At 38.2% G+C, this 27,413-nt stretch overlaps 1 protein-coding gene across 2 annotated transcripts; it reads left to right on the top strand.

Annotated features, from left to right (window-relative positions):
* Nucleotides 1–82: 82 nt before the first annotated feature.
* LOC109033250 (cytochrome P450 4C1) lies at nucleotides 83–26,850 on the top strand. Of its 2 annotated transcripts, none has more exons than XM_019045778.2 (13): nucleotides 83–331; nucleotides 4,564–4,738; nucleotides 7,164–7,270; nucleotides 8,402–8,492; nucleotides 10,210–10,395; nucleotides 12,543–12,612; nucleotides 14,387–14,513; nucleotides 18,480–18,564; nucleotides 20,280–20,395; nucleotides 21,504–21,572; nucleotides 24,343–24,511; nucleotides 25,088–25,267; nucleotides 25,638–26,850. In XM_019045778.2, exons 2-13 carry the CDS (start codon nucleotides 4,567–4,569, stop codon nucleotides 25,796–25,798), a joined length of 1,533 nt encoding a protein of 510 aa, XP_018901323.2. In that variant the 5' UTR covers nucleotides 83–331; nucleotides 4,564–4,566; the 3' UTR covers nucleotides 25,799–26,850. The 2 variants fall into 2 exon arrangements, with proteins under 2 accessions (XP_018901323.2, XP_018901324.2); XM_019045779.2 differs by having other exon boundaries at nucleotides 83–335.
* The last annotated feature ends 563 nt before the right edge of the window (nucleotides 26,851–27,413 follow it).

Below are 27,413 nucleotides of genomic sequence, written 5' to 3'. Positions count from 1 at the left end.
GTGCAGCCGGGACGATGGCGGGGGAGACGCGAAAACAATCGAGGATCTGGCCTAGGATCATAATAAATATGACGATAAGCATCGCCCCGAGGACAATATCGATCGGAAATTCGGGGCTGACGGACACGACAAACTGTTTGACGGACGAGGTGTTTTAGTTTCTCGGGGTCAGCCTTGCCGTGCGGGCCGGATCGTGTAATTTTTGAAAACTTGATGTGCTTGGATCCAAACCGGTTTGAAATATTCCCAGTCGATTTTTAAAGATTTAAAGTATTTGTGTCGTTTTTAAGTAAGTGATTTTCAAGTTGCATGACCGGGAAAAAATTCCATCGTAAGTACCTACTCGAAAAATTGTCTAAAACTATCAGTGAGAAATGTGTTGAATGTGGCAGCGAGAAGCCAAGTCATATTTTATTAAAAGAGAGGAAAAGAGGTTTGAAGTTATCTTGCTTCAAGAAGACCTAATTAGAACTCAACTTCAAGCACGTGGTCCAAAGTACTAAAATTTCGTGTTTTTTTGGCGGGAGAAAGCGAGAGACTATGGGCCTGTTCAAAATTAACGTAACATAATTTTTTTGAAAATTTGATTAAAGTTCTACAATATTTTCTGATACTTTTGTCCATATTTCTTCAAAAGAAACGTTTCAATGTCGATCAATATAATGCTGTAGGGGAGTAACAGAATTGATACAGTTGCATAATAATTTGAAGGTAGTTAAAGTTTCAAAAATTGTTTGATGAATTATGGCCAGATGTGACTGTAGGTGTAGGGGATGGGGAGAACTAGCTATACTACAACTCAAAGGGGTTGAATCTGCATTATTTGGTGAAAAAGGCACTCTAAAATTCCAAAAATTAACTCTGACAGTGATTTAAAGATGCGGATAAAAAACGAGGGATTCGAGAGAAACGCGGTCACAGTTTGCTAGCTTTATGAGTAATAACATTTCAGTTTAATCGCTGATAGCATTATTAAAGTTGCGAATTAAGGGTAGGAAATTCGACCACATGTTCTTTGGAGTTTTAGAAAAGGTTTAGCATCGAAAACTAAAAAGCTATATTTTTTTAGTTCGAAACGGATTTATTTTTTACTGTGCTGCACGATTTGAGTTTATACCGACGACTTTTTCCGCAACTTTTTCACAAATGGACGCATTTCTGCCAAACGGAACTATGTGCATCAAGCCATGAGCCCTGAGACCCGTAAGAATGTATGCATAACAGGGCTCACGTCATAGAGCACATAGCTCCGTTGGGCAGAAACGTCCAAATAGACTTCATTTTGCAATTTGGAACATACTATTCCTGACTCATTGCAGAAACAATACGTTGTCTCCCGAGCGAAAGAACGTAACTCCATTTCAATGTTGCCGAATTTCCCCTCGCAAATTGCTTATTAATCAAGAGAATCTTGGGCATTTCTAACTGAAAATTTCCCTGATTTTTCTCAGATTCGAAGCAAAAAAACAGATATATTTTGGATGCAAATTGCTTACGTACATTTTTGTAAAATAAATTAATTGTTGAGTCAATTTGGCAACCTTGGGATGGAGTTACGTTCCTTCGTGCGGGAGACAACGAATAGTGCCATTACGTTCCTAATGCAGATGGCTCTTTAATGAATATTTGTTCCTTATGGCAAGATGTTGCCCAAAAGTGCAATGCGTTTCCAATGAATAATTCGCACATTATGTGGGTCATTGCCTAATTTTGTCGCCTTTCTGAGTAAAGACATATCTCCGTTCCCACGTGGCCCTCTTTTATAGGTAAATCCATGCTTTTTGGAGCCCATGCGGAAAGAGAGATACGCCCTTACGTCAGAGGCGACGATTTATGGGAAAAATAGGGTAACGCACGTGTCTCATCTACACGGGCAAAACAGTGCAGTGGCGAAGCGTGAATGTTCGATTAGCGATATTTCCCCATTTGAAGCTATGGTAAAGAATCGATTATTAGGGTGTCCGTTACGAACACTCTGTCTATCGATCCTTCTCCTTAAGTTTAATTAGCAGATCGAACGATATGTCGCAAAGCACGCCACGCAGAACAGTGGATCGAGTCAATTAGAGAGGTCGGATATGAAATTTTTTACTAAACCTGCAAATTTTTATGTTTATTTCGTCACATTTTAAGCTTCAAGGGGTGCCTTCAGAAGAAAATTTCACAAGAAAACCAATGGAACCACTTATAGAACCTCAAAGTTATATATAAACGGAATTATAAGCATTTAAAGTTTCCAAATTTTATCCGACCTGTCCTATTGACTCGATCTACTGTGCGCCGCGCCACTGGGGCAAAAGCAACACTATACGATCAGCGATATTTCTGTATTTGAAGCTATGGTAAAGAATCGATTATTAGGGTGTACGTTGCGAACACTCTGTTTATCGATCCTTTTCCTTAAGTTTAATTAGCAGCTCGAACGATACATCGCAAAGCACGCCACGCTGCACACTGGATCGAGTCCATTACAGAGGTCGGACATGAAATTTTTTACTAAACCTACAAATTTTCATGTTTATTTCGTCACATTTTGAACTTCAACGGGTGCTTTCAGAAGAACATTTCACAAGAAAACCAATGGAACCACTTTTAGAACCTCTAAGTTGTGTATAAACGGAGTTATAAGCATTCAAAGTTTCCAAATTTTGTCCGACCCGTCCTATTGACTCGATCCACTTTGCGCCGCGCCACTGGGGCAAAAGCAACTCTGTACAGAACGGGACACTCAAACGCGGGAAAAAGCATCGCTTGTCTCGTTTTTCATTCATACCTCTCCGCTCCGCGCAGTCTAGGATAGTAAAAAGCTCCGTGGAATCAAAGACCCGTTATCTCTTATCAGTAGTGTGGAACAGCTGTTGGGTGCATTCCACCGGGGTCAATCGACGCGGCGCGGCGCGCTTAAAAATACGCTGCATATCCAACAAGATAATGCGAGCTAATCTCACAACAGCAGCGTTTCCGATACTCCTGACCTACTCCACCGTAACCTTGACTTTGGCAGTGATCGACCGGTTTGCCAGTTTTTACGCCCATCCTCGACCTCGAGTCGACACTTTCGCGGTTTTTATGAATAAAACTAAGCTTGCACCAAACAGCATATCTCTTTGAGGGAAAACGGTGCTCATACGAGCTTTTTCCCGTATTGAGATTTTCAGATTTATGCTGCACTTTTAACGCACGTTGGCAAAAAACTCCAACATGCCAAAAAAACTACCTGGAGGAAGATAATTTGGACGTATTCGTACCAAAAGGAACTATATTGCACGCAAACCCTACGCAAATAGTTGTTTTTAGCATAAATACGTTTATTTGTGAAAAAATTCTCTGTTACTTTCGCAAGAGTACGAATAACCTCATGTCATTAACCTCTCTGTTTAAATCGGACGATAAATTGGAATACATTCTGCGACGAGGTACTACTAGCTCTAGCTCGTTTTAGAAACAACATATCGACGGTGAAAGTCGGCAATCACATAACTCGGTTTGCGACGTCGCAGACTTCCTGTCATACTTTATTTTTTAAACGGAGAACTACTCAACGGTAATTCTTTAAAACTGCCGTGATTTTTCTTCTATGTGCGAGGAAAATTCTGCAAAAATTTCAAGGAATCATGTCGATTTGTTCTCCTTTAAAAAAATAACATAGTTGCGGAGATTTTCAGACACCGCAAACGAGTTATGTGATTGCCGACTTGTACCGTCGATATGTGACATTAGTTTCCATGTGCAAATAAATGTTTTTACGTAAAAGCCATGAAGTGTATTTCCGAATTGCAATGCGTCTAACTACATAAGATGTCACCTGATTTCCCTTCACGTTTTATTTTATTTTTTTTTAAGAGGAAACCAAACAACACTCTGACTCAAAATGTTATAAATGTAGTTCCTGGCCATGGGGAAAAAAACAAAAAAAACACTATACATTTACGGGAAGTTTTAGGCGTTATACGTATAGTTTAGTCATTATTGCCAGATTGTGCTGAAGATTCGGCACATTTCCCCATACTATCCAGGTTATTCCACACAATTTGGCAATCTCGAGTTTAGTTCCCTGTTAGAAAATAAAACATGAGAGCAAATGAGGCAACATGAAATGTAGTTAGGCTGATTCCAGTTCAATCCGTTTCTAGTAGAATCGCGATTAATTGGTATTTTAAACCTTTCACTTCTTTCAAACTTTTAAATCCAAACCTTTAAGAGACGAATATCCGATTTGGTGGTGAAAGATTTTCGAATTTCGTCGGAAGTTAAATGTAACAAGACCGCAAAATTGCTCTTGAAATTCCGAACACGTAATCCCATCGAACCTGTGTCTGGACACCCATCGTTCAGCGTTGGAAGGGTCTGGATTAAAAAAGCTCCTTCAAGCAACGCATGGTTTTCGAGAAGCAACTATTCAAGCACAAGTGTCAAGGGGTTGCATATTCACATTTTTGAAGGAAATCTTTGCACCCGCGTGCACTTGTGCATTTTGTAGCTCCGCTCTTGCTTATCTCTCTTTTATCCTGTTTTATTTTTTACTCCGACATATTGTATAATTATACGTACATTTTCTTACAGAAAATGGAGTTGATTACCTTGATGCTGACAACCACGCTTTTAGCGTTTATAGTGATGTACTTTTTCACACATGCTAATAAAAGGATACAACTCGTCAGAACGATGAATAAGTTACCCGGTCCAAAAGAATACCCTCTAGTCGGAAATTCATTGGAACTCGCAGTGCCACGAAATCGTAAGTATTTTTACCGCCTTCAAAACATCATTTTAGTATGATTTTTCCATTGACGGACCCAGCGAATTGGCAGCATTGTCTTTTCTCGATTTAAACCACTGGAAAAATATCGATTCTTGGAGAGGCCAGGTACTCCGACAAGAATCAATTATGTAGTATAGGATTGAATAAAGGAAATCCGATGTTGCCAAATTGCTGGATCCGCATCTGAATCTAGCCTCTCTATCTATGATTTCCGCAGAGAATTTGAAAATGTTCCCAACATGTACCAAAACATTCCAAAACGTGTACCAGTGCCCAAGTAGCGCAAGTTGCAATTTATTAATAATCGATCAGTAATAGGGTACGATTTAAACATTATAATACATGTTACGAGGATCTCTACCATGACAGATTCCTGTGGAGAGCGCCCTAGCGCGCCGTAAAAGCGGCTTATACATACACATAATACATGTTTCTTAGCCAATATTTCACATAAAACAAGATTTAAGCAACGTATATAGCTGCGATTAACTTCTATCCTGGTAAAAATTTGCAGTAGAATCTATGCTCCAAAATACCATAGACCTACGGCCGGCTGTAAGATTTCCAATAGCTTCTATAGCCGGCTACACAATTTCTTATAGCCTTTTATAGCCGATGGCGATTAAGCAACTCACAGCCAGGCGATAAAGTGTATGCTAAACGTCACTAATTACGGATGCTAGGACTTACAAAGTGAGTTTTTGGACCAATGCTCTCTTTATGGGCCGTAGTATCTTGATTTATTTTGCGAGGAAAGCTCCGTACTTTTGATGGATGCCTGCCATTCCTAATATATTAGAGCGCCTTCAGTTTCGTATGATACTGTGCAATACCTCTGGTGTGAAATAGTTGCTTCAAGCGCCGTAGCACGCTGCGGTGCGGCAGGCGGGCAGCCAGCGCGAAACGCGCATTGGCGCCTACAAACCTAACAGGGATACTTCACGCGTTGCGCAATGCGTGAAGTATCCATGTTAGGTTTGTAGGCGCCAGTGCGTCGCCGCTCCGCTTCGTGTTAGGCTGTAATGTTTAATCTGGCGGAGTCAGCGTTATTCAACTCATGATTTTGAAATGTTTGCACATCCTGTATGGATTATTCTCGTTTTAATTGATGAAAAAATATGTATTAAAGGAAAATATAACGTGTGTTTTGTAAATATTAAGGTGGTTCCGTATCAAACTTAATGATTTCCAAAGCACACGAATTTCTACACAATTTCTAATAGCCTTTTATGATCGATGGCGAAAAAGCAACAGCCAGGCGATAAAGTGTGAAGCCCGGCTATAGGAACTATAGCCCGGCTGCATAATTTTTTATCGCTTCGTATAGCCCGGCCGTATGATTTTCTCCGCATTCTACAGCCAGCTATATGATTTTCTGTAGCCTTCTTTAGCCGGCTATAAGAATTCCTATGGTATTTGAAACGCAGCTCTTATCGCCAATTTTTACCAGGGTAACTTCACTCACAAGCTTGCAAAATTTTCTCGAACAATTTAATTTTTTTCGCGGTTATGAATAATAAAAAAATTTGTTCGAAATTTTGTTGCTTCTTAAATATTTTCAGAGGAAAAATCTGAGAAATTTTCAAGTAAAAATTTTCAACAGTTTTCTCGTGAAAATACAGTTTTGCGGGTGGAAATTTTGCGACGCTGAGGTGTAGTTACGTTTCATCATCTAAAGAGAAAATTCATTGCATAGAATACTTAAGTTGTAATTTTCCCTTGCATTTTAAATTACGTAAATCTTTTTTGAGATCGGCTGAGCGTATAAAAGCGGGTTTTTTTTTTAAAAAAAAACCAAAAGATGTAAGAATTTTGCTATTTCATGCTTTGGAGAAATCGCAATTTCAACGCAAAAAATTACGATTTTATTGCAAAAATTCCAGTATTGTATAGTCTCAAAATATTTCGGTAACAGAAGGTTGGATAGCGGTTACGTCTGCTGAGCGTCAATTGGACTACATTTTGCGATTTGGAACTATAAATTCTAGCCCGGTTTTAAAACAACGTACGTGCTATTAGTTTCCTTATGCACATAAGTGTTTTTCCAGAAGAGCCAGAATCTATAGTTCCAAATTGCAATATGCAGTCCAATTAATGCCGTCCGAAATCTCGCACCTGTTCCTGAGGAGCATTAAAATCGGATTCTAATCGGATTAAAGTCGGAATTTAATGCTCTTCAGGAATCCAAACACTATAGTAACTAATAACATTTTCCTCCTACATTCTGAACCCACTCTTCATTTGAGAGACAAACGTAGAAAGGAGTTACACTTTATACACCAGCTGAAGTTTATTGCATTAAAAGTCGCTTTATCAGTTCAATTATTTATCCAGAAAACACAGTGTTGCTCCTGTCACTTGTTGTTTGTTTGAAATTCACTTGAGTTTTTATATTTTCCAGAATTTTTCAAAATATTTGACGACAGGACGAGGAAATGGGGCCCAATTTTCAGGACTTGGGAGGGCCCGTTAGCTGTCTTACACATAACCAGGCCAGAGCATGCAGAGGTAAATTACCCAGATAAGAAAAATCTCAAAATGTAAAACTTTTAGTGTAATGGAACCAATAGATGATGACTTGGATATAATGAGGGCTCTTGAGCACGGTGTCGAAAATTTTTCTGGCGGGTTCCCCGAGTTCCGCGTCGATGGTGATAATTATTCTCTCAAAAATAATCGCTCCTCTGACGTAAAGGCGTATCTCAATTTCCACGTGAGCCCTGTTTTACATATAAATTCATGCTCTCTGGGGCTCATTTAGAAATCGAGATACGCCCTTACGTCCGAGGAGCAACGAATATTACGCACGTCTGTTTTATGATCTACCTATTTTAAAGGTCAAGATATCAAATTCCTCTAAAATAGGTGATGGATTCAAGCAAAACGTTTCTTGATACGGAGGTACATGAAAATTAGATAACTGTACGGTGGCTTCGGAATATCAATTATGTATCGTTCGGCCCCAAGAACGCCCACAAATTCCAACAATTGACACCTAGAGACATTTTAAAGTTGAAGGATGATGAGTCACGAATTTCAGAAGGACGCAAATAAATTTGCGGGCGCTGTAGCCAATTTTAGATACAATACATTTCAGGCACACGTAATGAGTGTGCATGACAATGACTTAAATGCTGACATGCGTGTTTCAATTGCTACATTTATACATTTCCGATTATATTTCATTTCCTCAAAGAAAACCAATTGAAATCCCTTTTTGCAATTTTGTGTGATTTTCTTAAAATGAACATAGAAAATGCACACCAATTTTCAATAGAAACTGATTTTTCGTTTTTCTTTAAAAATATGAAATATGAGCTAAGGCTCGCAACGTCGCAATCTGATACTTGCATCATTTTCACTGTGCTCATAGTTTTTGGCTTAAAACTTTGACCTGAAGGCTCTGAAGGGTATACATACTAGGGAGCGTTTAGACAAAATTTGAAGCGAAATTCACATACTTAGTCTGATGTTCCAAGCTGTATCGAGAATATGAAAATTGAAAAGCTCTGAATCTACGGATGGTCAATGTTCAGAGACGATTAGTCACCCCCCCCCCCCAAAAAAAAATTACAATAATAATCAATAATTCTTAAAATTTTCGTTTCTAACATCATTTTGTTTCTTTGTGATTTCCAGATCATTTTAGCAAGTTCGAAACACATCGACAAATCTCTAGTATACACTTTCCTCCATCCGTGGCTTGGGACAGGGCTTCTAACAGGAACAGGTTTGTCTCATTTCTCTTTCACCTCTCATTTCTTTTTTGTGCATTTTTGACGTAAGAGCGTTCAACATGCACCCTAAGAAGAACGGACAAATTGCCGCCCTCCTGTCATAAGGACGTATCGACACTTCGCGATAAACCCTGTCGTCCATTTAACTCAATGCTCTCTCGGACTCATCTCAGAGTGTATTTACGTCCTTTTGTAGGCTGAATCAAAAAGTAAAGATATGTCACGTCCACGTTAATTTAAGTCCCTATGGCACGTGTGGACTTATGATCGCGAAAAATCAAAATATTGGCCGATCCTAATTTCGAGATATCGCAATTTGAAATTTGCATAATAAAATGCGAGTTTCCTACTGATTTTGGCCTGCTTTTTCATTCATTTGTCCATTGAATCGATGTTGATCGGTCCACGTTTTTATTGTTCATTCGATTTATGTCGATCGAGTACATACCCTCTAGTTACATGCAGACTTCTTATCATTCTGTTTTTTTTTTAGGTAACTGAACAATTCGCCGCGCGTCTGCAGCAATTGTTGTTACGAATATGTTGTGCGTGCTGATTTCAGTTCATTACATACTCGACTCTCTGAAGGCGTTTTAAGTGCGAAAGTAGAGCACCCTGTCGGAGAACAGCAGAAGTGAGATTGAACGAATCGATCAATCCCTACTTCGTTCGTTCTCCAACAGATTGAGCTACTTGCGCACATAAAACGCCTTCAGAGAGTCGAGTATGTAATGAACTGAAATCAGCACGCGCGACGTATTCGCAACAACAATTGCCGCAGACGCAGCAGAAGGCGAATTGTTCAGTTTAAAAAAAAGAGTATGATGGGAAGTCTGCATGTACGAGATGGTATGTGTTTGATGGACATGAACCGAAGGAAAAATAAAAACGTGAACCGATCAACAGAGATTCAATGAACAAATAAATAAAAAAGCGGATCAAAATCAGTAGAAAACTTGCATTTACGATGAAAATTTCAAATTGCATTGTCTCGAAATTAGGATCAGTCAAGATTTTGATTTTTTGCGACTTTTGGTCTACTCGCACCATAGAATCACCCCCTGCAAACCGATTTTTGGTACATTTTGTCGCATTTTTTCCTTTACTTCAAGACCACTGTACCTTTACCAAGTGTTTTTACAGGTGCGCCAGAAATTGTACTACCAAATTGTAATATGTAGTCCAAATCACTGATGTGGAATCAGCGTTTTAGAATCAGTGATCTAAAGATTCTCGCAGAAGAAAAAAAGAATTGACATATTGATGGCTAAAGTCAGAAGAAGTTATGATACGCCGTTTTTCCTCGACAAGGCAGAGCTAATTTCTGGAAATTAGACAACACTGCTCTTCCTCCATTGAAATGTATGTAAAAAATCGATTCTTGGCGAGGCAGCTAAAATCGATATTTTTTATAGATTTAAATAAGGGAAGCAGTGTTGCCGACTTGCAAAATCGCCACCGGCCGCTAGGATCCGGGAGGGGAACCCTGCAGTTGCGAGGTGTGAATGATCGATTATCGATATTTCCCCTTTGAAGCTGTGGTAAAGAATCGATTATCAAGGTTTTCGCTGCGAACACCCTGTCTATCGATCCTTTTCCCCTGTTTTAAATGGTAGATCAATCGATATATTGCACGCCACGCCACTGGAACCCTGAATATTGGCAATATTCTATCATTAACAAGGGAACTAACGAGATTTTAACTTGCAGGAGCCAAGTGGCATTCACACAGGAAAATGATCACCCCAACCTTCCACTTCAAGATCCTGGACATCTTCCAGGAAGTCTTCGTCGAGAAATGTCAACTGTTGGTCGAAAAACTCAAGAGCAAAGCTAACAATGAACCTTTCGACATCTATCCTTTCATCACCAGATGCGCTCTCGACATCATTTGTGGTGAGTATCACTGTTCTCAGTCAAATCGAAATAATTTCTCCCAAGCAACTCCGGAAAATACAGATGGTTGACGCCGCCGGAGGTCCCAAGTAGCATTTTTCAATGTAAAAGTTGCAAAATGTTAAAACAATGTTGGTATTAGTTGCAACAAAGTTGCAACTTTCTGTCAAATTTTAGTCTATAAGTGCCGATTTTCGGCGATCGGAAGACGAAGTTGCAACCTGCTGACATTGCAAAATTGCTGCACCAAAGTTGTTTAATATCTTAAGATAGGCAACCAGCAATACTTGGAGGTTGAAACATGTTTCAACTTAATTGCAACTAGTTCCAATAATGATAGCTCCTTCAGGTAAGGAGTAGGCAATCTGCACATCAATCTATTAGTTGCACGAATCAAACGATTTTGTTGCAAGTTTTTGCAACCTCTGCTTCTTGGGGTGAGAGGGGGATGGTAAGAAAATTGAGGGCATAGAAAAGAGAAGTTAACTCATAAGTGTGATTGAGTCAGACAAAATGTGCCATAAAATCAAACTGTTCGGAACAGGAAAAACCCCGATTTGAGGTCAAAAAGTTTGATTGACAATTTTGGATGTTTTACCACTTCGTATAACTCTAAAAAATATTGGATCAATAAGTCAGGCTATTATTTTCAGCATGGATGAATTTGGATGATGTTATAAGCTTTTGCAGAATTAGTGCCCTCTAACTTGTGGGGTGGTCATCAAACTTTTTATTTCACCACCTCTAGTTATAAATTGTTTGGGGTGCTTTTCGAGGGAAACTGTACGAAAAAATCAATAAAACCACTTCTTTAACATGTGCGCTCTGTATTCTACCATGCTAAGGAAAAACGCCGCATGAACACTCGGGAGTTACCAAAATTTCCCTCGATAAAACATGTATTTTTGACGCAATTTAAGCATATTTTTCCTCTAAATCAGATGTCTTCGATTAAATTACGTACAAAATTGTCTGAAAATTTCGGAGAATAATGTTCTGAATTTTCCCGGTAAATTCGATTTTTATCGGAGGAAACTTGGCAACGTCTGAGGGTTCATACGGCGTTCTTCCTTAGCACGGCAGTATTAGCATTGATATTAGCTCTTAATGTTTCCTCCTTTTGTATGACCCCTCTCATTGACTTGCTCCACTGAGCGTCGCTGGTGAGGCGGTTAGTGTCTTAAGTCAAAACGCCTTCATTTCCGCTCGTATGCAACACGGACATCCATAGGGCCCGAATAGTTGCATCCAGACGTTATTATATACATTTTTTTTAGTATCAGTTACATGCGACACCAACTAAGGCTTCAATTATTTCTTTTACACCTTAAGTTATTTCCAGCATTGCCTATAGTGCGATGAAGTAAACCAGTACTGATTTTCATCGCGACGTTAGGAATTTTCCGAGAAATGCATGATTTAAATGCACTAAAATTTTGCCCGCCCTTAAAATCGTAATAAACGGTACTTGAGCATGATATGTAGAGTTTTCAGTAACCTACTTTAATGAGTCTTCCTCTGTTTGGACTTTTTTATCCATTGAGGAAAATAATTTTGACGTTTACTTGCAAAATTTTCAAAGAAAAATTTTGACGGATAGGATGGAATTCGGAACAAAAACGATGACCATTCGTATTTCGAAAAATGAAGTGCGGCAGGGAATTTGTAACATCACAAGCCAAAGCTGCAGGTGTATGATTTTTTCGGTACAATATCGAAACTATTAATTTAATAATATTTCGGTGCTGTACTGCCGTGCTTAGGAAAAACGCTCTATGAACATTCGAGAGTTGCCAAAATTCCGCGAATAAAACATGTATTTTTGACGAAATTTATGCATGTATTTCCTCGAAATTTTCAGTTATTTTAAATATAATTACGAACTAAATAGTCTGAAAAGTTTGAAAAAACAATATTTAAAACTTCTCCAATAAATTCGTATTTTACCAGAGAGAATTTGGCAACGCCTAAAGATTCATACGACGTTTTTCCTCAACGCGGCAGTGTACTAATAAATCAGCATTAACGAAAATTATATTATGGTCTACTCTTTCTCTCTTAAAATATGGACTGCATAGACTTACTTAATTTTATGACGATGATCATTATTGTTCGTAATTTTAGTTCTAATTTCTTTCCTTTTGCAGAGACCGCTATGGGTACCGAAATTAACGCGCAAGAAAAAACCGACTCGGATTACGTCAGAGCTATTTACGAGTAAGTAACTATTTCCGATTCCTCTGTAAAAGCACCTTTCTGCATACGGAAACCAATGGCTCATACATCAATTCTAAAATGTGCCAGAAATATTGGTTCCTTATTTCAAAATGTGGTCCACATATTCGAGCCTGTTCAGCGTGATGTGGTTATCACATGAGCTTGAGAAATTGAAGGAGAAATGAAACAATTACGTACTTTTATTTTTTTGTCCATGCATCCCTCTCACCCTACCCGCCCACCCTGCGGAAATCCGCTGGGATGACTTACGTCGGACAATTTTGACGGGAAACCACAGGGGAAATTATCGATCCATGAATATTTCAAAAGTTGGCCAGGGAAAAATGTTTGCTCGGTGGTCTGCCTCTGTCGTGATACTGTCGAGGAGCAATTTGTAATGTTTTTATGCGAAGAAACGTATAAAATACGAATTTGTAAACAATAAAAATTAATAAACCCGAAGAGAACCGAGTATGGGTCAGTGGCGTGGCGTGATTTGCGATATATCGATTATCTGCCATCTGAACCTGTGGAAAAGGGTCGATCGATAGGGTGTTCGCAACGAACACCTTAATAATCGATTCTTTACCATAGCTTCAAATGGGAAAATGTCGATAGTCGGTCATTCACTGGTATGGGTTCTCTAAACTGATGCTCTTCCATGAAATTTCCGAACACCCCAATATTAATTCTCAAGGACGCTATTAGGAAGTAAACATATTGTTCGTTTTAGTTTCACGTCTTAATTTGCAGGAGTAAAAATATACCATTATTTGCACTCAAGATTTATGATTTATGATTTTTTTATCGCCATCGAGGACCAAAAAAAGAAGGGGGAAAATTGCGTTCAAATTCTGTTGGACGAACATTAATTATTTTGAGTTGCTGATTCTGGAGATGACCTTGTTATTTTTTAATTGGCCTTTATTCTCGCTCGATTTTTCTTCAAACGCCTAATTGATTGCCGGGTGAAAGGCAGAGTGAATTTTTTAAACAGCTAAAAATTCGGCTCATTTTTTCAGCAGCTAAAAATTTGGTTTATTTTTCCAGCAGCTAAAAATTTGGCTCATTGTTTCAGCAGCTAAAAATGGCTTTTGCGTTGTTAAAAATAAATTGTTTTTTCCCCTCTCTTTCGCCATTTTCTCGTATTAAGTGTCTGCTCAGGTGGGTTTGGACATTTTTCTTATTAGTGGTCCTGCGTGATTGCCCACTATCCTGCCGAGCTAAGGAAGAACGACGTTTGAACATTTGAGAGTTGCCAAGTTACCTTCGATGATATGTTCATTTTTTAGGAAAATTATGAATATTTTTCCTTGTAATTTTCAGGAACTTCAGATCAAAATACTAAAATAATCCCCTGAAAAATTGGAAGAAAAATATTCGTAAGTTCGCCAGGGAGTTCTTGTTTTATCAAAAAACATTTGGCAACGCCTGAGGGTTCATACGGCGCACAGTGGATCGAGTCAATTGGAGAGGTCGGACATTGAATTTTTGACGAAAACTGAAAATATGTATGTTTATTTCGTCACAATTTAAATTTCAAGGGGTGCTTGTAGAAGAAAATTTTACGAGGAGACCGATGAAACCACTTTTAGAACCTCAAAATTTTGTATAAACGGAGTTACAAGCGTTGAAAGTTTCCAAATTTTGTCCGACCTCCTCCCTTGACTCGATCCACCGTGCGGCGTTTTTCCTTAGTACGAAAGTATTGGTGGAGGTAGACCCTTTCGACATATTTTATATTTCTACTTATCTCTGCCCCTCCTTGTTTCAGTATCAGTGAGCTCACCCTCAAACGGTCCTTCCAACCATGGTTTTGGCCTGATTTAGTTTTCAATATGACTGACTACGGTAAACGTTATAGTGAATGTCTAAGCGTGCTCCACGGATTCACAACCAGGGTAACTATCAACAAATAAGAGTTCAGCGGGTCGATTGTTGAAATTGACAGACACAGCTATAGACAAAGAAGACATAAGAAGTATGGAGCGATCCTATTGGTTGACATGGTTGGTTCTTATAGACTAAGGAAGAAAATGATGGACTAACTGTCGGTTCTTCAGTGGGTTGCCGTTAGTTAGTCTATTACCTACCTCCTATGTCCATTGCCACAACCTGCTTCCACCAATAGGATCCCTCCAAATCCCTTTTGTCGTCTTTATCTATAGCTTTGTCTATAATTTTCAATAATCGGCCCGCTGTTTTTAGTAATTTACTGACTCCTCGACCAAAAAATTTAACTTATTAAAATGAACTCATAAAGCTTATTTGAATAAGTCATTCGATTTAAAAATATGCAATGTCATTTTCTATGCGATGGCTCCTAAAAGTGCAAGTTGGCGAGGTACTTAAAAAAATTGTAAAATGCATGTCAATATTAGCGCAAGAATGACGTCAAATATTCCAAGTCCAGAAGATTAATTGACATTTTTTAGTGAACTAACGAAATCTGTGAAAAAGCGAAAAAGAGTTTGGAAAAAAAGGTAAGAAGTTATAAATTCAAGACTCATACATCAAAATATTGTGGGATTAAACAAAACGGACTACTGGAGAACATTTAAAGTTTTAGAAAACTTTAAATGAAACGATAGCACGCGTATTTTCTTTGCAAGACTGCTCCTCTAAAAATCTGAAGATTTAAGTAACTAGTTTCATGGCCATCTTGCTGAAACCAAGCCGTCATCGGGTGATGAAATGAAATTAACATCAGGGATCGAAATATCTTTGCCTGATCCCTGCGCAAAAAGCGCCTGCAAAAACCAGGCATGCAATTAATCATACACTTTCATTCAGACTTTTCACCCTTTTTCCTCATCTCGACAGTTTTTCAAATGACCAAGTCCTCTCGATTTCAAACCTATGCACTCTTGTCGTTAGCTTTTGATACTTCCCAATTTTTTGGATTCTATTCATCCGAGGAATCGGTGATAGCCGTAAGCCAGGTGTGAACTAAATCACAATGAGAGACCAATTGCTGAAGTCGAATAATTCGTGTCGCCGTTGCTGCGTTTTAAGATCTCAGATTATATCTTCGGTGAAGATAGGTTTTTCTAAACAGTGAACGTTTAAAACAATAGATACACGTACTCGTCAATTATAAGAATGTAAACTCTTAGATAACTCTTACCCTTTTTTTTTTCTTTTCTGAAGTAGGCACCGTGGTCTTGAAGCAAAAAAAATTGACAAAAATATACCGAAAAACGGTTTAAAGGAGGTGAGTCTATGGTACGTGTCGACTTGAAATCGCGAAAAATCAAAATCTTAGCTGATCTTGATTTCGAGACTTGATTTTGATCAGCTTTTTAATCTATTTGTCCATTGAATCGGTGTTGCTTCATTCACGTTTTTATTGTTCGTTCGATTCATGTCGATCGAATACATACCATCTCGTTACACGCAGTCTTCCCATCATACTCTTTTTTTAACTGAACGATTCGCCTTCAGCTGCGTCTGCAGCAATTGTTGTTATGAATATGTTGTGCGTGCTGATTTCAGTCCATTACATACTCGACTCTCTGAAGGCGTTTCATGTGCGCAAGTAGCGCTATCTATTGGAGAACGAACGAGGTAGTTCTTTCGCACATTAAACGCCTGCAAAGAGTCAAGTATGTAATGAGCTGAGATCAGCACGCACAACATATTCTTAACAACAATTGCTGCGGACGTGGTTGAAGGCGAATCAAAAACAAAAAAAGGAAAATTAAGAAAAGCTCGATTAGAATCGAAAAGATTTTGATTTTTCGCGATCTTAAGTCCACACGTATCATAGACTCACCCCCTGCAAACCGTTTTTTGGTACATTTTTGTAGCATTTTTTTTGCCTCAAGACCACTGTGTAGGTAAGTAAATAAAAGGGTTTTAAAAAAAAGGTGAGCTCAGAGTTTGTATTTTTGTAATCAACGACTGAGTGTACCAATCATCTCAAATTATTTTGTATTATTCTTTACTTATTTTTTTCAAAAGAAAACTAATTATGGATTCGCTCTGTTATTAATAAGTAAATATATTTCAATGAGTGAAGAAAATTTCAATACAAAAAAACGAGCAAAGACTTTCGACGTCGCAATTGGAGATTGGCATTTTTAATCTTCAGTCATCGACGCAGGCTCGGACTAGCCATAAGGCCAATCTGCCATTGGCAGATACGCCCCCTTTGCGCGCCGAAAACGCGTCCCTCTTACAGATAGCAAAATAAGGAGAAGAAGAAAAATTACGGAATATGTGAGAAAAATTTCTCAAATGAACGGAAGAAGAGAGAGTTAGGAGTAAAGAAAGGTGCTTTAACGCATGATAGTGGTGAGCAGAGGTCCAAGAACTACTTTCTGAAGCGTAAACAATTTTCTGTGAAATTTTCACCTTCTTCTTGACATACAGGAGCTTTATCATCCCCCTCCTTCATTCGCTATGTGTAATTCCCTTAGAAGCGATGGTCGGTTCGATTTTTAGACATACGCATCCTTTAGGTATAGACCTCTTAAGAGACCTTTTGACATATTTCCTCCTTTTCAAATGACTATTGATTTGGACATACCATAGCATAGCTCGGGCAAACAAATTTATCTCGAAATTCTAAAATAAGAGACATCTAAAATGTAAACGCGATACAACTATTCGCGCAAGATGGATGTCCACATTGCATATGAAAAATGTAAGACGCGATGCCGTGAGTCGTGAACTCGCAATGCTCTGCTCTGGTTTGAAGCAACATTACAAATAAGACAAACGCAAACGAACACAATATGGAAATAAGGCGAGGGAAAGGATGCGCGTTATCGACGGCGCAGAGATACAACTATTCGTACTTGATGGACGTCCGTGCTACATCTGAAAAATTGAAGGCGCGATGACGCGAACCGTGAGCTCTCAATGCTCTGCTTCATGCTGTCAATGAAGCGTCGCTCTGATTCGGGAGAAAAGTTTAAAAAAAGGCCTGAAGACATCTCTCCTACCTTCAGTTGTATTACTCACGTAGTGTTTGAAGCACCATTACGAATGAGACAAACGGAAACAAACTCAATATGGAAAAAGAGGAAGGGATAGGATGCGTGTTTACGACGGCGCAGAGATACAACTATTCATACTTGATGGACGTCCGTGCTGCATCTGAAAAATTGAAGGCGCGATGACGCGAAGCGTGAGCTCTCAATGCTGTGCTTCACGTTCAATTTTGCAATTTTTACTCCGTGCGATCAATAAACTTTGAACCTGAAAATAGCGTGAACTTTGTGCTAGTTTGCCAAAATTTTCTGAACCCCTCTCCACGTAGTGAATGCCCTACCAGGAAATATCACATTATGCCCCTTTAACCAGCCAAGGGTCTACGCCCTCAGATGCGAGCCAGTCCGACCCTGCATCGATGAGACGTTAAGAGGATTCAGCGAAAGAATGAGACGAACTTGGCTAGAGTTAAGCTAATGAGTCACATCTACATTACAGTGTTTCAAAATTTCATCTCTTTTTTCATTATTTGGAAGGAAACTGACCGACCGACATCCCCACTAGAAAATTTGCGTGATTTTTCTTGCTCATGTGGGATTAATTTCTTCAATATTTTAAGCGAAAGCGTTGATTGGGTTCCTTCCTCGAAATTAGAATAGATTAAGAGATTTTGAAACACTGTAATATAGATGTGAATTTTCCAGTTGGACGTTTTAACACAAATAAGAAGTATGTATGACCGAATAAACGCCAAAAGAACTATGAAAACACAAATCCTGTGCACTTATGTCCTTTTGATTTAAGTTGTTTGTGCTTTGTTTCCGCGAGCATGAATAGGTACGTTCTATTTCTTTTCAAAGGCCGGTTGAGCATATAACGGTTTGTTTTTATCTTCAAGTCCTAATTAGGTATTCTCTTTTGTTTTGCAGGTCATCAGGGAACGTAAAGCTTTGAGATCGTCGTCAAATGGAAAGCACATCGAGCAAACAGTTGACGAAGACGCAGAATTACTAGGTAAACATTAAGTCATATCTTAACCCTCCCCTGACTTGAATTTCTTTTGTATGTTTAATTTTTAGCATCCTCGTTACATCAAATGCGTGATTTCTCCCATCTAATGCTTTGTACGTCCTTACCGAGAAAGAGTTGAATAAAAACGGGAGACAGTGATGATATTGTTTTAAAAAACTCACTGCAATGTTCTCAGGAAAAACTCGTATACTTAGGTACTATTGCTTAGTGGCATCTTGCAGCGAAAACACTGACATGGAGTTGCAATTTTTTGAGATAAAGTTGCATTTTTTTTACCATGGAATTAAAATACTTTTGCAACAATCGGCCAATAAATGCCTATTCCATACGCTCAAACAGTCAGTCGAAAAATTGGCAATTATTTGAAACGCAAAGGAAAATTGCAACTTGTTTTAATTTTATTAGGAAAAGTACAAGGTGAGGGGCCACTGTACTGCTCGAACAGAAACTCGTATCGAATAAGTCCTCGGCTTATCCTTATATGTTCAATAACCATCTAAGTGGTAATGAGTTTACGAAATTTACCTTTGACCCACGCAGCAATAGCGATTTCATGGTAAAATCAATTCAACAGCACAGGAGTGTTCTGTGTGTTGCCTATCAACGAATTAAAGGGGCTCATCTTACTGTCTATTGCAGTAAGTATTGAAAAAAGAAGTTGCCATTTTTCTTCTCATCAAAAAACTGCTCACCCCTCTTATACATGGCACCTATTTTATTAAATCGGCTTTCATCGATCGAATGCTCAATGTAAAAATATTGGTGTTTCATCATGAAAAAATTACAATAATTGCAGGGCCGGATAAAGGGGACAGCCACATGGGCCGCGGCCCATGGCGGCAAATTTAGGGGGCGGCAAATTTTGCAATTTTTTTAAATGTAGGTATAAACCAAATCGGGTTCAGACAAAAAAAATTATCAATGAGAAAAGGGGACAAAATCTCTCTTTCCTGAGAGTATAGTAATGTTTAATTTTATCGTTTTTCGGTGATAAAAGAGACAGCATCTTTAATTAGTCGAGTTAAGAGAGGAACTAAACACGCAATTTGGCCTGGAGCTCAGCGCATGATGACGAGGACTTGAGATGAAAAGGACAAGCCCTCGGCTCTGCGGCCGACATGTAACTTATATTAGCGCCTACAAGACTGCATGAATACTTCACCCATTGCGTCAAACACAGTGCGTCGGTCGGGAGCAGTTGGCGTGAAACGCGTAGCGCCTACAAGACTGCAGGAATACTTCACGCATTGCGCCAAACACAGTGCGATCAGCCCGGCGCAGCGGCGGGAGTAAAAATTATTAAACCACATTTATGTTTGTTCTTTTAATTTTTTGGTTCATTTCTTATACAAGGAGGACGTTTTTCACACAGAGCTATGTTTACGGAACTTAATTTTTGCGCAAAGTTCCGTGAAATTTTGCTAGTAGTGTTGACAGGGCTTTCGCAAAAAATTTACTTAACACGAGTAGGTAAACGCGTCTTGTGCACCCCTCCCCCTCCGGCACGTTCACTTGATGGTTTTTATTGGTGTTTCAAAACAAATGAGAAGGGGGTGGCAAAAAACAGGCTATTAATTAAATTACAACTCCATCTCACTATTTACGTTACAAAATGCTACCTGTGGACCACATACTTCGGACTCGTTCGTCATTTTATATTCCCACTAAAGTAAAACAATGATTTTTTTCCTCCGCAGGCAAAAAGAAACGACTGGCATTTTTGGACCTCTTGCTAGAGGCATCAGAAAATTCAAACGGGTCCGCGCTCACAGACATTGAGATCAGAGAGGAAGTTGACACTTTCATGTTTGAGGTAAGTCTTACGCACGTACAATTGGACTACATTTTGCAATTTGGAACTATAAATTGTAGCCCGATTTAAGAACAACGTATGTACCATTAGTTTCGCTATGCACATAAGTGTTTTTCCAGAAGAACCAGAATTTATAGTTCCAAATTGCAGAATGCAGTCCAATTTTCTGTCACATTAAGCTACAAGTCGTATAAGTTCTTCACTGCATGTTTCTAGTCCGAAATGCAGACGCGTTGATTCCGAATCTGGTTCTCGAATCGTATTTTGAGGTTTAAAACTTAGAGATTGGTAACAAAAAATAATAATTTGATCATCCCTTACGCAAGTTATTTCATTCGATGTGAGTGACTACTCATAAAATACCTATGTAACGCTAAAAATTTGAGTTTTCACTCCGCTTCCTTTATCATGGTTGCCGGCGGTCTGGAAAAGCGCAGTGGCGTGGGGTGCTTTGCGATAAATCGATTGAGCTGTCATTTAAACCTATGGGAAAGGATCGATGAACAGGGTGTTCGCAGCGAACACCTTAATAATCGACTCTTTACCATAGCTTCAAACGGGGAAATATCGATAATCGATCATTTACGCCACGCCACTGGAAAACCGGTAAAATCAGGGAAAGTCAGGGAATTTGCGACGACCGGGAAATTTCAGGGAATTTGTGAGAAAAGTTGGGGAATTTCTGGTACATTTACTAATCAATAAAACATATCGGTGATCTTCCAACTGTTTACCCTTTCTGGTCATTTTTAAGGTTTGTCATCTTTTAACCAGCTACTCAATGTAGTTTTCACGATTCGATCTCCGAACAAGGAAATTTTGTCCAAAGTTAAGCGTAAATCAGCGTGTTTCTAAAAAAAAAGGGGGGGAGAGAAAAAAAGGGGGGATTTCGTCCAAAGGTCAGGGAATTAGAACATTTCGGAGTCAGTGAAAAGCAAAAAATAGTCAGCAAAAAATCAGGGAATTAGAATATGAAGAAATGATGGCAACCCTGGAGATTCAAATTTTATCGAAAATCATACTTCTCCTCCATTCTAATCTCATTAGACTAGGTCAATATGAAACAGCGAACAGCGACTGATGTATATGATTTCTGTCATTCTTGCAGGGACACGATACAACCACAGCCGGTATCTGCTGGACCCTGTTCCTGCTGGGATCCCACCCTGAATATCAAGTAAGTATTTCGAATCCCTTAACTTCAGTGCGCTTGATTCGGTTATGCCCGCCTTGATGTAAGGGATGCACACTTATAATGTTGTATGGAAAATTGGCTGTCAATATATCGTCACCTCCGACCAAAGTACCACAAGCGCCATGCAATGTTTAAAAATGTCCACCGTCATTTTATTTTTTTACAGAGAAATTGTTCAGCGAAGCTGTCCGAAAATGTCATTGAATTTTCTCTGTGCTGCCGGTAGAATTCAGTGAACTTTTCAAACAGATTCAACTAACAATTTCTCTGTAGAAAAAATATACTTAATGGCAGAGGCAATTTTGAACCGTCGCGTCGCATGGCGCTTGTGATACTTTGGTCGGAGAGTGACAATATTGGTCTCGAAACATCGAGGCAACAACGTCGAGATCCCCAAATAATATTTTTCAAAGTAGAAAATCGCGATATGTTGCGGCATATTCCGATATCTCTTCTATTTACAATTAGTCGTAATATTCAGCAGGGCCGGATTAAGGGGGTGGCCACATGGGCCGCGGCCCATGGCGGCAAAATGTACTTAGGGGGCGGCAAATTTTGCAATCTTTTTGAATGTAGGTATCAAAAAAAGAAGAAAAAATCGGATTCAGAAAATAAATTACAAAAGAGAAAAGGCGACAAAATCTCTTATTACCTGTCAAAGTAAAAGTATAGTAATTTCTAATTTTGTCGTCTTTTGGTGATACAAGAGACAGCACCTTTAATTAGTCGAGTTTAGAGAGAAACCAAACACGCAATTTGACCTCGAGCGGAGCGGCTTAGAGAGCAATGATGACGAGGACTGAGATGAAAAGGAGAAGCCTTCGGCGCGGCGCGGCACGGCGGTCGGCATGAAACGCATAGCGCCTACAAGACTGCATGAATACTTCACGCATTGTGTCAAACACCGCGGGCAGCAGCGGTCGGCGGGAAACGCATAGCGCCTACAAGACTGCATGAATACTTCACGCATTGCGCCAGACACAGTGCGGTCCGCGCAGCGGCGGAAGTTAAAATTATTAAACCGCATTTATGTATGTTCTGTCATAATTTTTTCGTTCGTTTGTTATAAATGGAAGACCTTGTCCAAACAGGGATGGGTTTACGGAACTTAACTTTTGCGTATAGTTCTGTGAACTTTTGTTAGTGTTGACAGGGCTTTCACAAAAAATGTGTCCAACACGAGTAAACGCGTCTCATACACCCCTCCCCCACCAGCACGTTCACTTAACAAATGAGAAGGGGGCGGAAAAATACAGGCGGCCCATGGGCGGCAAGTAGGTAAATCCGGCCCTGATATTCAGACAACATGTGTACGATTTCCGTGATTTTAGACAATTATTCCTGAAATGCACCACGGTGAAATTTCACTTATACCGCGATATTTTGCGCGGGGGGAAGGGCTGGCTCGAATTTTTCGGCAGTATTTATAATTCGCTAAATTGACCGCGTTTATCATCAAAATAGCCAAAATCCTCCACAGGACGTTTTAAAATACAATTCCTCCACAGAATTGCTTTAAAATTGTAAATTTTATCAACGTTAAAAATGTCGCTCAAAGGTGCAAAATTTTACAGCGTTGACAAATACAGCAAAAATGTGACAATTTCAGCATCGTTGCAAATATTAACAAAAACTGTGGATTTTAGCGGCATTGCAAACTTTACGAAAGCTGCAAATCTACGCATAATAAACTTAATAATTTTACGTAAATAATAATTTACGAAACAATTCTCACATGAATACTTAAATAAATAAAACTAATATATGAAATATACTGCATTTTTTCGAAAAAAGATGTTTAAGTATAGTTTCAGTTTCATATTATTAAACTGTTGAAATTTTCACAATGAGCATGCCAACTAATCGCGATTTTACCTCGATTTATGGTCATTAAAAAAACTTACAGGTTATGCAACGCAACACAAAATTATACTGCAACTTATTTCCATTTTCTTCCACTTTGTATTAATTGTAGGTATATTACTGCGAAACATCGCGATAATTTCCGCGCCGTCAAATGGGAGGATAGGCAATTTGCACAACCTGCCACGAAAATGGATTTTTCTTTTACCTGTCTCGCAATCTCCAATGGGTGATTTCAAGGAATAGTCGTGTCGCCGTGGGTTATAAACGACTCAGGGCAAAACGATTGAAAACCAAGTTGATAAATCAATTGGAATGATGTCCCTGAACTTATCCATGCTAAAATAAATATGATAAATTATGATTATATTTAATGATATGAGACTTTAAAAGGCCGAAAATGTCCGGTCGTTTACGCGTCGCCAACCCCGATTTCGAAACAAAAGAGCGATTTGCGGTAATAAATCAGTACTGATCATGAGTTCTTTGGCAATATTCATGGTTTCATGCAACTAGTCCTAACGCTCGGCGCACAGAGGGTTTTTCTTTTTTTTTTTTTTTTTTTAAATGTAAAACGGAATAATTATTTAGAGTAATAAAAAAATTAAAATACCTATGCGCGCGAACCTCTTTTCTGTAACCAAGCGAGTTCTTCATTTTATTTCTATCTAGTAACTTTTGAAGCAAAAAATGCAATTAATTGCGATAATGTCAACGCCTTGAATTTAGAGGATAGGCAATATGCAGTGCGATTGATATTTTGATTGATCCTGCGAACATTTTAGAAAATTTCCTACGCCCTAGGTGAGAAAAGAAGAAATTCATATTTGTAAGTATCTTTGGATGCGTGGGTCTGCATGATATGGAACTAATTTTTTCTTTCTTTCAGGATAAGGTGGCAGAGGAGCTGAACAATATTTTTCAGGGTGATAATCGTCTTGCAACAATGAAAGACTTGAATGACATGAAGTACTTAGAAAGATGCATCAAGGATTCTTTGAGGCTTTTCCCTAGCGTCCCATTCATTGGCAGAACATTGAAAGAAGATACATCTTTTGGTAAGTTCATTCGCCTGAAATAGGTAACGTACTCGAGGGTAAAATTTTTGGGAGGCAGCTCTACTCTTTGAGATAAACAAAATTGATCAGAAATAAAATGATTGATTAACAATACTTTCTGTTCTTTTGCTTTTTAAAAAAAAAAAAAATATTTTTTTTTAAAATATTAGTAGTAGGATTAGAAGTGGTAGTATATATATTTATATAATAGAGGTGCCTTGGCATTTTCGGTCACTCACACCTCAAACAGAGAGAAAAGAAAGAAAGAATACCTATACCTAAAAATTTTTTCATTGTTTAAAAATTTGAAGTCCTCATTCTCTGGATGAATACTACCTACCGGAGTATCCACATACTTTTAAACCTGTTTCACCATAAAAGGGTTAAGCCGAAAAATACGGCTCAAAAACTTAAATTAAAAAAAAAAAGCTCCTTAAATTGCGTTGTCAATTACTTTGATTTTAGACGTAATGATGCATCACTCTGAACGGTTCTTTTTACAACTTTAGCTAGGTATCACTATTAGTGACCTAAAAGTGTTTATTCAAATCATCATGCTTTTTTTTTCTCTTGCAGATAATTACCAGGTGCCAAAGGGAACACTAGTCAACTTGCAAATTTATCATATCCATCGTTGTAAGGACCAATGGCCGAACCCTGAAAAGTTTGATCCTGACAATTTCCTGCCTGAGCGAATTTCAAAAAGGCACCCTTACGCCTATGTTCCTTTCAGTGCTGGCCCTAGGAATTGTATTGGTTAGTATCATATAATATGTCCCTAATTTCATAATTTTCAACTGAAATTAAATTTACTGTGTGGATATTTAGTTTTAATTCATAAAATTTATAGAGAAGTTTTCATACGTTTTTGTATCCTTTGAAAGACCTAGAACTGCAATTTACCGCATTTATTGATGTTTCATGATCACTTTACTTTTCTTGTCAACAGGAAGCTATGTTTCACATGTTTACCTTTTCCCTTCTTTATAACAGCGCAAATATTATCTAAACTATGAGATTTCAAGTCTATTGTAGCAGCAGTATGAGAGAAATTTTTAAGAATTCATTTTTTATACTGGATTCTTGCATAAAAAAAATAAATACCTTAAACTTCTTTCTGTTACAGGTCAAAAGTTTGCCCTCCTCGAAGAGAAAACAATGCTGTCAGCCATTTTACGGAACTATCGTGTTGAGTCACATGAGAAATTTGAAGATCTAACCTTGATGAACGAGCTTATTCTACGACCAGAATCTGGTATTATTCTGAAGCTAACTCCTAGGTCCTGATTCTTGCTTAGGTGATGAATAATCGAGTCAATCACTTTTTCAGTCAGCTTGAGGTTCAGAGCAACAGCTGACAATTGAACAAAATATGAAGGCAGTAAGAGGTGTCGACCCTCATTTTGTACCATCCTCGTAAAGAACAAACATACGAAGCGTAATACTAGAGAAGAGTAAAAACTGTCGATGATTACAGTTTGCTCAAATCAAGCAGAGGATTTTTGATACCTCGATCATGTAGCCTTCATGTGATAGTATGAGGGTATTTTCTGTATATACTGAATTTGATACGATAAGCATTGACTATCACAAGAACATTTTGCTTTAATATCGAGAGATGAAACTATGTTGTACAGAAAACTTCTATCTTAAAATTCTGACAATAAGATGCGCAACCTCAGCAGGGATGCTGCGAGCGTAGTCATCTTAAAAAAAGTGTTTTCATTTAGTCAGATTGAAGTAAAAATGCAAACAAGAAGTAACTTTCTCTTGCAAACTATGAATAAGGCTTCTGTTACTTGATCAAATCACGAATAAAGGAGCAGTTTCTGCTAAAGATCTGGAAAAAATTTATTGTTCAAATTTTAGATCTGATGACTTAGAGACGTCAACCAGTTAGATAGAAGGTTTTTTGTAATTTGATTACGTCACAGGAACCTCATTCTTTGACTCCTGTGAATTTATAGGTGCTGTTATATTTTTGCACTGAATAATTTTCTTTCGGAAAGTTCCTGTTTGTGAGTCCTAGACGATTTTAAGTACGGGTGATAATACTCAAATGTATCTCATTAATGGTATTAGAAGTAAGGTTCTTGTGCATTTTTAACTTGATAAGCTAGTTTTAAAGATATTGTATTTTTCAATGTACCTATGCATTTGTATATAAGTTTTAGCGATTACTTTACCTACTATTTTAGCACTCCCATTAATTTCGGCATTTATTTCTTGACTTCTATAATTATTTCAATGGCCAATATTGGTCCAAAATTTTACATCTGTCGAATGTCTGTACTTGCCAAAATCGTTCAAGTTTGAATAAAATCATTATTTTCTAAAAAGTTAAGCAGTTTCATTTCATTAATATTCGAGAGAAACCCACGAAGACTAACTTCAGAAGGCACCCATAGAGCAACCTTAAATATAGAGAACAGTTTAACTTCTATATACAAAATGATATTATAGAAGACAGAGCTTAATCGCGTATCAACGATTTTAAACGAAGTTAAATCTGTTGAGGAAAATTTTTGTGGTATCGGCTGTTGAAAAACAATTTAAAACACTGGTAAATTTGAAACAAATAACTCTGTAAAAAAACGATTAAAATATCTGAATTAGGAAACCCTTTTGGTTCTTTTCATCGTAAAAATGCCACCTTGGACTCTCACAAGTTTTTAACCACTCCATTTTGGTAAATTTTCAAATAAATTTGACATGAAATATTAATATTTTATGTTGCAAACTGAATGCTGAAGTGCGAAACCATGTATCTTTGTTTGCGATGTTGCAGACTTCCTGTCATACTTTATTTTATCTTGAAAAACAAGTCAACATAATTTCTTCAAAACTTCCTTTATTTTCTTTTTCTGTTGGCAGAATATTCTGTATAAAAGACCTCAACGAA

The sequence above is a fragment of the Bemisia tabaci genome, chromosome 10 (assembly GCF_918797505.1).
Source record: "Bemisia tabaci chromosome 10, PGI_BMITA_v3".
NCBI classification, from domain to species: domain Eukaryota; kingdom Metazoa; phylum Arthropoda; class Insecta; order Hemiptera; family Aleyrodidae; genus Bemisia; species Bemisia tabaci.
Note: the sequence above shows the minus strand (reverse complement) of the source record. Positions and strands in the feature narration are given on the sequence as shown.